This window comes from Mesoplodon densirostris, chromosome 8 (assembly GCF_025265405.1).
Source record: "Mesoplodon densirostris isolate mMesDen1 chromosome 8, mMesDen1 primary haplotype, whole genome shotgun sequence".
In the NCBI taxonomy this organism is placed as follows: Eukaryota; Metazoa; Chordata; class Mammalia; order Artiodactyla; family Ziphiidae; genus Mesoplodon; species Mesoplodon densirostris.
In genome coordinates this window covers 84454930-84467736 of record NC_082668.1, presented here as the reverse complement: position 1 = coordinate 84467736, position 12807 = coordinate 84454930, and the positions used below count along the sequence as shown (strand labels likewise).

Here is a 12807-nt window from a genome sequence, read left to right as displayed (position 1 = left end):
GTAATTGTGCTGTAAGACTTTTGACATACCTTCCATGGTGTTGGTCAAAATACTAGCCATACTCATTGCTCTTTGCTTTGCTGTAGGATCTTCCAACAGATCCATGGAAACATGGTAAGAACTGGACCGTCTCTTTCTTATTTCCGTTTCAGTAGTTGTGCCCTAAAAAAAAATTTCATATGAAATAACTATTATTTTTAAGGGTAGCAAAATCCAAAGTGTTCCTGTAATAGGTGTTACTTAACTAAGTATTCAACATGCTTTCTCAGATGTAAACAGCTCATTAAGACATTGCTGGAATCATCATTCTTGGGAAGTGTTTAAAAGCCCATAATATTCTCAGCTTTCAGGGATGCCTGGGTTTGTGATAAAGATGGACTTTTCTAATTCCTCCATCTTGGAGCCTTGGGCTGGAGGGATCATGCCTATTACAGGATAGATAACCTTTTAGCATTTCAGCCAGTCCTATCTAGGACTTCAAACTGAAGCATATCACTCTTTGATTTACTCACAGGTTGAGCTATTAGATCTTTACTTATATACATTCATGTGGTTTAATGTATGAAAAGAACTTTAAAAGCTTCCCTAATATGTTCTCCTAAAATGAGAATTCCACTTTAAAATGCTTCTGTTCATTATAGACAGGTAACATTTCCCAACATCCTTAATAATAAAACTGATTTTTAGAACTACCTATAACTTTGTCTTACAAGACAACCCATCCTTGGCATTGAAACTCTAATTTAAGGCAAAACATCAAATTGGGGGGGTCTTTGATTTTTAGCAATGTTGTAATGACTTGACATGTTTCTATTCCAAAATAAACTCACCAGAATTTCAATATGGGCAGAAATTTATTCCTACGTCAGGAGCTCAAACAATGAAGTTAATGGTCACAGGAAAAAAGGGCAAAACTCAAGCATTCCTAATGTGGGTGTGAGTGCTAATAATAAATAAGAAGTCACTTTTAGTTCTCTGAGGATTTTCCTTATTTCTAAAAGAGTAATATGAGTCCTGTTCATCTACTTTATTGTGCTATGAATAATTAACATTATTTTATTAATCTGCATGCCTCTAATGCATATATATTCAAAAGCAGACTTTCCACTCAATTGATAGGATTGTCATTAATGGGAATAAACATTCATTTAGGTCACTCTAAAATTAATTTTACTGTGAAAGAAAAGTAAAATTAATGAGAAAAGAAATAACCCCTCTCTGAGACTAAAGCTCTTTAAATCAAAAAGTTGTCTCTCAGAATTTAAAATATTTTGCCTTGTCAGAGAAAGGCAAAGTTTGAAGGAAAAAATAGTGTCACTTATGAATTTGATAAAGTAGCAGGATATGAAATTAATGCACAGAAATCTCTCATTCCTGTATACTAATTATGAAAAATCTGCAAGTGAAATTAAGAAAACACTCCCATTTACCATTGCAACAAAAAGAATAAAATATCTATGAATAAACCTACCTACAAAAGACCTGTAAGCAGAAAACTATAAGACACTGATGAAAGCAATTAAAGATGATACAAATAGATGGAGAGATATATACCATGTTCTTGGACTGGAAGACTCAACATTGTGAAAATGACTATACTACCCAAAGCAATCTACAGATTCAAGGCAATCCTTATCAAACTACCAATGGCATTTTTCACAGAACTAGAACAAAAAAAAATCACAATTTGTATGGAAACACGAAATACCCCGAATAGCCAAAGCAATCTTGGGAAAGAAAAACAGAGCTGGAGGAATCAGGCTCCCTGACTTATAGGAATCAGACTATACTACAAAGCCACAGTAATCAAGACGGTATGGTACTGGCACAAAAACAGAAATATTGATCAATGGAACAGGATAGAAAGCTCAGAGATAAACCCATGCACATATGGTCACCTTATCTTTGATAAAGGAGGCAAGAATATACAGTGGAGAAAAGACAACCTCTTCAATAAGTGATGCTGGGAAAACTGGACAGGTACATGTAAAAGTATGAAATTAGAACACTCCCTAACACCATACACAAAAATAAACTCAAAATGGATTAGAGACCTAAATGTAAGGCCAGACACTATCAAACACTTAGAGGAAAACATAGGCAGAACACTCTATGATGTAAATCACAGCAAGATCCTTTTTGACCCACCTCCTAGAGAAATGGAAATAAAAACAAAAATAAACAAATGTGACCTAATGAAACTTAAAAGCTTTTTGCAGGTCAAAGGAAACCATAAAAAAGACAAAAAGACAACTCTCAGACTGGGAGAAAATATTTGCAAATGAAGCAACTGACAAAGGATTAATCTCCAAAATTTACAAGCAGCTCATGCAGCTCAATATCAAAAAACAAACAACCCAATTCAAAAATGGGCAGAAGACCTAAATGGACATTTCTCCAAAGAAGATATACAGATTGCCAACAAACACATGAGAGAATGTTCAACATGAATAATCATTAGAGAAATGCAAATCAAAGCTACAATGAGATATCACCTCACACTGGTCAGAATGGCCATCATCAAAAAATATACAAACAATAATTGCTGGAGAGGGTGTGGAGAAAAGGGAACCCTCTTGCACTGTTGGTGGGAATGTAAATTGATAGAGCCACTACAGAGAACCATATGGAGGTTCCTTAAACAACTAAAAATAGAACTACCATACAACCCAGCAATCCCACTACTGGGCATATACCCTGAGAAAACCATAATTCAAAAAGAGACATGTACCACAATGTTCATTGCAGCTCTATTTACAATAGCCAGGACATGGAAGCAAGCTAAGTGTTCTGACAGATGAATGGATAAAGAAGATGTGGCCCATATATACAATGGAATATTACTCAGCCATAAAAAGAAACGAAGTTAGTTATTTGTAGTGAGGTGGATGGACCTAGAGTCTGTCATACAGAGTGAAGTAAGTCAGAAAGAGAAAAACAAATACTGTATGCTAACACATATATATGGAATCTAAAAAAAAAAAAAAAATGGTCATGAAGAACCTAAGGGCAAGATGGGAATAAAGATGCAGACCTACTTGAGGATATGGGGAGGGGGAAGGGTAAGCTGGGACAAAGTGAGAGAGTGACATGGACATATATACATTACCAAATGTAAAATAGATAGCTAGTGGGAAGCAGCCGCATAGCACAGGGAGATCAGCTCTGTGCTTTGTGACCACCTAGAGGGGTGGGATAGGGAGTGAGGGAGGGAGATGTAAGAGGGAAGAGATATGGGGATATATGTATATGTATAACTGATTCACTTTGTTATAAAGCAGTAACTAACACATCATTGTAAAGCAATTATACTCCAATAAAGATGTTAGAAAGAAAGAAAGAAAGAAAGAAAGGAAACATAGGGTCACTTAAAGGTCATCTAGTCGCTTCTGCTCTATATAAAATTATATGTGTAATCCTATATCTGTCTAATTTGTAGTGCTAGATTCCAAAATCTCTAATGATATCACCAAGGAAATTCTTCCTTAAGTTAAATTGCTTCAGTTGAATTTATGTGTAAAGTGCAGGATATTGTGTGCTTTGGAGGGTGGCATTTGTTTGCAGCTCTTTATTTTCTGTTCTCTTTTCCTCTCTGCAGTCTTGCAAAGCCCCTTCTTTGGCCGCACTTTCAGCTCATGTGGCACCATATGTTGCAGCTCATGTTGCAGTGCCCTGTCTCACACCTGACTGCAGCACTGAAGGACGGACACAAGGCAGCAGGAAATAGAGATCACACAAGGCAGCAGGAAATAGAGATCACACTAGGCTTTGTTTCAAACTGCCTCAATTTGCCTTCAGAGATTTATCCCACCCTCACTGATATGACAGGATTTGGGGGTAATTATTGATGAATGTTAAATATCTTCTGACAGACTGACATTCTCTTTGTATTTATGCAAAGAAGTTGTGGATTTATTTTTGTTTGTTCAATTAACCTTTATCAAGATCAGTGATACTCATACTTTATTATGTGTAAGAACCATGTGAGATACTTGTTAAGGAAGAAGAAATCCCTGATCTTGCTCTCCTCGGCCTTTTGGTCTGAGTAAGTCTGGGCCCAGAAATCTCCATTTCTTTCTTTAAACCACTTTATTGAGGTATTATCGACATGTAAAAAGCTGTATATATTTCAGGTATGCAACTTGATGAGTTTGGGAATAAGTATACACCTATGAACCATCACCACCGTCAGGTCATAAACATTTCCATCACCTTCTAAAGTTTCCTTCCGCTCCTTTTATTATTGTTGTTGTTGCTATTTGGGGTAAGAACACTTAACATGAGATCTACCTTCTTAGCAAATTTTAAATTTACAATTCAGTATTGTTAGCTCTAGGTCCTATACTATATAGTAACATATCCAGAATTTATTTATCTTGCATAAATGAAATTTTGGACCCTGTGGTCATCAAACTCAGAGAAGCAGAGAGTAGAATGGTGGTTACCAGGGTTGGAGGGAGGGGGAAATGAGGAATTTCCACTTTGAAAAGTATCCCAGGGAATTCTGATGTAAGCAGTCTGAAGATGAAATATATTTTGAGATACACTGGGTTAAAATGAAAGTTTTTGTTTCCTTGGCCATGTCTTCTTTTCCATTTAAGAAAATTAATGGGAGGTAATATTGCAATACAGATAGAATGTAGGTTCAGTAGTCAGCACACCTGGGGTCAAACCCTAGCTCCACCATGCACAGGCCTCAGTTTCCTCCTTATAAAATGAGGATAATATTAGTAACTACGATAAAGGGCTGTTGTGAGGGCTAAATGAATTAATGCATGTAAAGTGTTCTGGACAGTATCTAGTACATAGTTAGCCATGATTATTTTTTAAGAGAAGTTGACATTCCCTATTTTTAAAGAGAAGTTGACATTCCTTTTGCATTCTTCCAGTTCCTTTAACAACAGAGTTCTACTTTTTTCATGATTTGATCTGACTCCAGGATACCTGGACATTTCTCTGGGAGAAAGTGGTGGGGAGAGGCTATGTGAAAAAAGTGAAGAAGATCAGTGGCTATGTCAGTGGCTATGTCAGAAGATCAGTGGCTATTCCAAGGCAAGAATCTCCTCTATTAGGTGACTGAAAGCTGACTCCATATGATTTTAATGTAGCTGAAAGAGCTCGTCTAACTATAATGAGTAGAATTGTGTAAAAAAAAATCATACTGAGAAGATTTTAATATGATTCTGTAAGCTATAAAGTATAACCAATGACATTGCTAGAATATTTTTATATTGGCAAATGAAGTCTTATTTAATACTGAACTTAAAAAGCACCTATGTTTTACAAATGAAATGTCAATAACATATCCCTGTAAGTGTCTGGTATTTAGTTGAAACCCTTTTTCATATGCATGATTTAGGGCCACTATGTTTATTAAAAAATTCATGAGGGTAATATAAAAATTGAAATCTGCCCTAACAATTACAACACATGACTTTACCAGGTACTTCGAGTGGCTTCTTTACCACACAGATGTACAATGGTCATTTGACTGGGTGCTAAAAATGTTACAGCACTCTGACCTTCCAAGAGGAAGAATGTTGCCTTGCAGGATTTAGATGTATTTAGTAATACTATCTACTTCAAGTGGAAGTATCAAGTTCTTCTTTTAAAGGAACAGAGATAACAAGATCCTTAAGTTAAGTATTTATAACATTTCTTGCATTTACTTTGCTTATATTAACTAATCATAATGCATGATAAATTGTTGCTATACTTTTTGGCAAGTTTCATTCTGTAGTAATAATGATGAAGGAATACTTCTAATTATAGTCTATGAGACCCAACCTACGTTTCTAATTCATTTGAGAAAAGTCTGAATTGAACAATTTGACAAAATAAATTCATAACTTGATTGAACTGACCCCTGGCCTTTGAACGTTAGACTCTGTAAAATTCACACGTGTGGAAATCGACACCCATTCCTGCCTGCAACCAGCCACAGCTCCCTCGCCAACAGCTGCAGGTTTCACTGGCCTCACCTCTGGCAGGAGCTGTCCAGCGGGAGATGTGAGGGCAGAAGGGCCCCCGACCAGGGAGACCACGCCGTTGCAATCCACAGCACTGTGCATCTTCCCGTTCATGGGCAGAACGGGGAGCACCCTGGAGGCGCGGCTGGCCTGGCTGACATTGCTGGGGCGCCGCTCCCCGTGTCTGTGCGGCACAAACAGAGAGTCTCTTCTGCTGTCATTGTCTTCGAAGGTGCTGTGCTCGTCATCGGCAAAGTCATTCTCAGAGCCAATATCCTTGGCTCGACCTCTGAAGCTGAAAAGGCTCGCCCTACTGTTGCGTCTTGGAGAGAAAAGGGAGCCACGGATGCTCAATAAAGACTATCAATAACAAGAAAGGAAACAAACAAACAAACAAAAAACAGATGAACAGAATTAAGTGCTGGTGTCCTGAAGAATATGAGCCTGGACTCTTCATTTCATAGCTGTTGACTCACCAAAGGTAAGGCATTGGACAGGTGGAAGCAAGGGCTCCTGTGGCAACTGCTGGTGGGGTTCTGGCACTTTCTACTAGGTTCAGGTCTTTCTTTTTTGCTCTCCCTTTTCCTCCCTTCCTTCATTTTCATCTTCTGAGCTCTCATTTTCTACCACTTTACCCATGACTTCATATAGTCATAAGTACCCGCACTAAAGACTGTTTTGTCTCATTTCTGGCACCTAGAACTGAAATCTTTGCTAGACCCTTCTCTAGAAACTATTCTTATTTAACAACCCAGTGGAAAGCAATTAAGTACACAACTAAGTTTTGATCCTTTGAAGCCAAAACTACACCAGTAAGAGTTCACTAGTGCCCACACCCAGATGCAGATCTCACCACCGAGGAAAATAAAACCAATCTTGCTAGTAGGTCTGTTTAATTATAGTACAAGGAGCAACTTCTCTCCTTCCCTTTGCATATTTTATAACAGTCCTCATGAATAATTTAAACAAATCTAGCGGAAAGAACTGTATGATTCATTCCCTGATTTTCACTCTTCTGTCTCAAGAAATCTAAAGAGCACCATATTTACAAAAACCTGGTCTTCACTAAGTATCTGGTCACAACCTTGTGACAATTTTCTAGATGGCTACAATGTCATTGTTATCATTCAGTTTACTTTGATTCTCAAACATAGTACCATTGAGCACAACGAATCATTTGCTGTTTATTACTATTTTTACAACCTCACTCAGTGAGCACTTGTTTCTGTTTGTCCAATACCCATTTGTTCTTTTTCTGTGGACAGTACCCCGATTATCTCCAAGAACTGTTCCCCAGGCAAGACCATGGTGCAGGTCTAGTCAATGAGTGTATTCTATGCCTCTGGCCATAGAGACTGGTTTGAAAATGGGTAGGAGACCCTGCATGGTCCATTGACAGTCACCAATTTCTTGTACAATTGTTGGGAAAGAGGTGCATTTTCGACTGAGGTTGCTAAAAAATATTGAATGTAAGTTTGGAGCCATGGTGGGCATCTTATCAGCATATTGGAGGAACCTGGAGATGTGGAGTAATACTTGGCCCTGATAACATGTTTTGAGCCTTTGGATCTAGCTGTGCCTAAAGCTACTCATTGATATCATTTATATAATTTAATCCTCTTTTTTGCTTAAGCTGGCTTAAGTTGGATTTCTATGATTATTAATAGAGTATCAACTTTATCATTTAACCATTACTAGTTTCACCTTTTTATCTCCAAAGGATTTAAAGCTAACTAAAATTATTATTTTGTACCTATTTTTTACATTCCCTAATAAGTATACATTTAATTTTATTTTCAGTTAAAGAATGATTTTCTCAATAACATCTATAAACATCTATAAAATGTCTATAATCTTTAAACACTATCTTATGTTATATGATCTTATTCATTATTTACAGAAACACATCTAAGAATACTGATCTGCTCCCACAGCAGAACTTATTTCTTCTTTTCCTATACCCATGTTTTTTCATCCTGTTATCAACTTCATTATTCTTTTCTTTTATTGTTTCCATATGAGTATTATTTATTTTTTTCTATTTTTTAATATTTATTTATTTAATTGGGTGCCTGGTCTTAGTTGCAGCACACAGTATCCCTGACCAGGGATCAAACCCGGGCCCTGTGCATTGGGAGTGTGGAGTCTTAACCACTGGACCACCAGGGAAATCCCCAATACGAGTATTTTTTCAACTTCTCCTACACTATCCAATTTCTTTCATGTCTCCTTTCTTTCCTTTCACATGGGACTTTGAATTAGCAATAAGGACATAACAGTTACAGAATTTCTGACCTACTGGTTATCATTACCTCAAAAAGAAGCCAGATAAGAAATGCTTGGCAATAAGAAATAAAGTAGAAATTATGTATATGTACCACTCTTAGTAAGAGTTTTTATTTTAACTACAAGTACTCCCCTCAATTAGAGCCAACAGAAGGGTTGGAGAGAAATGTTATTAAATTGCAAACAGTGTTTCTCAAAGTTCAAAGGTGAATTATGCCACACAAGAGCATAGTTTACATATGGCAGCTATATGAAAAATGATTGTTTCCCATCTGTTAGCATCAACTTCCACTGTTTACATTGATTACATAAATCCATAGCAATCAGATGCTATGCCACAAATAGAGGATGGACAGTAAGAAAAAATCTGCCATATCAAATGGATCTCTAAAAACTCCTCGTTTATCACAAATATGGAGGGAAATAATAACTTCAGAAAGTCAACAGTATCTTATAAAGGCTTCAAAATAAAATATTCAGGTTGTCTTGAGACGTCATTAGAGATTGCACTCTTGACTTTCTTCTTTCCCTTCTCCCACACTAACAAGTCATATTGAAGTCTAAAAAATATTTCATATAATCCACCTACTCTACTGAGAAAATTAGAATCCTATGGTAAAAGTATACATTATATTTTTTTCAATATGAAAGTAGAAATGGTTACCAACACAGTTGCCTATCCTGTCACTACAAAACAATAGTTTATATTACTTTTGGGCCTTAGGCCCTTGAAAAATCTAACAAAAGCTATGGACCCTTCATCACTGTTCCCAGGTTAAGAACCTGGTTCACTATTTTCAGTAGTACTTACAGGGTCTTGCAAAGTGGGATTAATATGATTTCAGCATTCCTCCCTTTCTTCCTCTTCCTTTATCTCTCTCTCTCTCTTTGTGCCTCTCCATTGCCCTCTCCATCTTCTTAGTTACTTGTTTGTCTACTTGTTTGTCAGATAAAAATCTTTAGTTCTATTTTTATACACATACCACTTCAGAAACAAATATTAATTTGAGCCAGATATTACATGTTGTGTGAGTGATCACCTATAATGCCCAACTAGGAAGCAGAGGTTTTAAGAAGACAGTATGGGGAAAATGTTATACCTTTGGACAAAATTTACAGAAACAGATGGGATAGAGCCTAACATTTTCAGACTTTACTATTTTGCCTACAATTCATTCTATAGGACTTGAGATGAAGCAAATTGGAATAACTCTGTGGTATCTGTTGGTTTGCAGTTCAGATTTAGGTAGTTTTTCCTCAGGTAACTTACTTTCCTTCTTTCCTCCCTCTCTCCTTCTCTTTTTCCCTTCCTTCAAAATAAATAATGCTCTAAAAAGGGGATTTGATTTTTTTAAAATTCACATTTATTAAGATTAGTATCTCCACTAATGTAATCATAATGATTGTGACAACATGAATAGGGGTGAGTAAATGTTGATATTTATTTAAAAACAAATTCTACTTCAAATTTAAATTCAACCTCACTAAGCCTTTAATTTATCCTATCTTATAATGTTACCTGGACTTGGAGTGAATCAGGCTGACATAAAAATTTATATGTATTAAACATAAGGCTATGTGAGACTGTGTATACTAAAAAATGTACAAAGAGGGGCTTCCCTGGTGGCGCAGTGGTTGAGAGTCCGCCTGCTGATGCAGGGGATACAGGTTCGTGCCCCGGTCCGGGAAGATCCCACATGCCGCGGAGCGGCTGGGCCCGTGAGCCATGGCCGCTGAGCCTGCGCGTCCGGAGCCTGTGCTCCGCAACGGGAGAGGCCACAACAGTGAGAGGCCCGCCTACCGCAAAAAAAAAAAAAAAAAAAAAAAAAAAAAAAATGTACAAAGAGCATGTATAATCCTACATATATGTATCTTTTAAATGAAATCAAATTGTAAATTTCCTCAACAGTTTCTTAAGATTTTTAAAAATATTTTTATTTCTTTTAATATTATTATTTAAAAAAATGTTTTTGGCCATGTCACATGGCATGTGGTGTCTTAGTTCCCTGACCTGGGATCGGACCTGCACCCCGCTGCATTGGAAGGTGAAGTCTTAACCACTGGACCGCCAGGGGAAAAAAGAGATATTTTTTAAAGATGTTCTTTCTAGTCAGCCTGATACAGTGGAAAGTTCAAGGGTATCAGTGTCAGGCCAAATCTGAATGCCGCTTCAACCTTTAATAACCAGATGACATTGGGCAATTATTTAACTTCACTGAGCCTAAAAAATAGTGAAAGTAGTACTATGCAGGGCTGTTAACATTAATTATGGTAGAGTAAGAAGAATGCCAAGCACAAAACAGGCACTCAGCGAAGAATACCAGCCTTCCCCTGTCTTCACATCTGCAGATTGGGGATGAAGATTATAGTACCACCCTAGGGCTGTAGTGAGTGGCTTCAAGTAGCAATGCACCACGTAGGTGTTAGCTATTATCACTGTTATCGGTGTTGTTCAACTTGTGACTGTTAACTGTATGGATATTAAGCTTTCACTACTGAAAAACTGTATTTCTGGTAATTCTCTTGGTAATTTCAAAGACAATTAAGGATCCTAAATTTCAAAGTTTCAGCAGCTTGTGTTGGTACATAAGCCAGAAGCATCTAGATATCATTTTCTGCACTATGTAAGTCAAGGTATTCTTTTCATGCAAGTCTCCTTAAACATGAGACACAGATAATCAAGAGCAATTAAGCACAACTGTTTATTTAGTGTCATAAATCTTCTTCAGTGCATGTCTGCCTAAAATTTTTGATTACATTTTTAGAAAAATTTTGCTTCGGTTTCCCTTGAAACAAGGACACGAAGAATACACTCCCCACATGAAGTTCGCACATACATGGGAACAACTGCACAGATGGTCTGAAAGAATCCACTCTTCACTTCTAGGAACCTGTCACTCAGAAAACCTACAATTCACTGGGTCCAGGCACCACAGCTAAGAAGGGACAGTAACCATCTGCTGATTATTCCTCATGTAGAAAATTGCCCTGAGAAGTCTCAGAATCACAAGGCTTCCCAAGCCCACTGGGATCTATGCTCTAAAAATGCTTTCCTGAATTCCAAAAAGTTGTAAAACTCACAAATTCCTTGAGGTGATAACCAAAACACTCAATGATCATTACCATTCTGAAAGCATTGTGCCATCCAGGAAGAAGGCAGTTTTATCTAACCAGATTCTGGCATATCTTAAAAAAATTGTGTTTGTTATGACAATGCAATTTATATAATCTAATATTTTTACCTGGTGTGGAGAGGAAAACCTCTTTTCATATGTCAGCCGGCTTCCTTCTAAGGAAAAACGGAAACCTTTTCTTTTTATGCTGTCTTCAGATTCAGATTTGTGGACCCCATCTTCCTTCTCTTCTTCTCCAGACTGTTCTTTCTGTTTCTTTTTCTTCCTTCTGTTTTTCAGCTCTTTTTCACTCTTGGAGCTCAACTTTGATGCTACTGAAGAACTTTCTGAGAAAACCCCTATCCCACCAGCACCACTGAAGTCTCTTGATTCAGCAGATGCTGCTGCAGCTGCTGCCTAGAAGGGTTCAAGGGAGATGGTAGTTGCATATACACTTTGAAAAACTCTATCTATGTTACTGCTTACTTTATCTTTGGTATCATGAATATGTGATTTTGAAAAATGATTCTCCATTCTAGTATGTATTTGGAAAACAATGCATTGTCGTTAGACCGGTTAAAGAATTAAAATGAACAGAATAGTGGAAGATGATCATGTGGCTTTAATGAAGATCTTCAACCTGTAGCCTCACACTACACTTTTTAATTATCTAATTAGATGAATAAGATACTCAAATATCATGATTTTTTTCTGTGATTTAAACAATATCATAAGAAGGAAAGAATTTAAGAACTAAAGGTTTCCTATTTTAACCTGATCCATCACACTTCCACTTGACAATGACTTTTAGTGCCAGTCTAAATTATTAAATTTAATTCAGTCAAGCATTTTGTTTAAATAAACCTTTTTTTCTCTTTGACTTAAAATGATTATTTCACTAAGAAATGCACAACAAAAGCAGATTACAAATTGTATATAAGAAAATCCCAGATCATGGCATCCAAATGAATTTGTAAATTTCAACAGTACAGTTTTTGGAAAGAAAAAGTGCTCAATGTTGTTGCTGCTAGCCCAGTATATTTTATTTATTTGATCTTTATTACATATTGATATTTAGGATATTCTGTGTTAAAAGGGAACTGTACGCTACATTCAAGAAAAGACGAATATAGGCAATTGGATTAATGACATTAAGTCAAACAAATATAACTAGAGAAATTCTTGCCTTATTTTGAAGCCTCAACAGTCCAAATTATAGGATTTACAGAGTAGTAGGTAAAGAATGTAATGATTTAGTATGTTTATGTACCAGTGTTTTCCTTATGCAATCCACAAACTTGCATTTAAACACTTGAAATAGAAAATAAACATTAAATAGGTCTTTGTCTTTCTTCCAGACTCTATGAAATAATCTTCTCAGTTTGACCCTGGTTTTCTGACCTTTCCCACCTCTAGCAACACTAACGAAGAAGCAATTA

General features: G+C 36.7%; 1 protein-coding gene across 1 annotated transcript in view; it reads right to left on the bottom strand.

The window, feature by feature from the left end:
• Positions 1-12807, bottom strand: part of LOC132495326 (sodium channel protein type 2 subunit alpha-like) — a 91035-nt gene that overhangs the window by 56667 nt on the left and 21561 nt on the right. Inside the window, exons 11-13 of the mRNA XM_060107139.1 lie at positions 11498-11785; positions 5982-6329; positions 30-162 (exon numbers count right to left, since the gene is read on the bottom strand). Of these exons, the coding sequence (XP_059963122.1) occupies positions 30-162; positions 5982-6329; positions 11498-11785 (769 nt within the window). The remainder of the gene's footprint in view (positions 1-29; positions 163-5981; positions 6330-11497; positions 11786-12807) is intronic.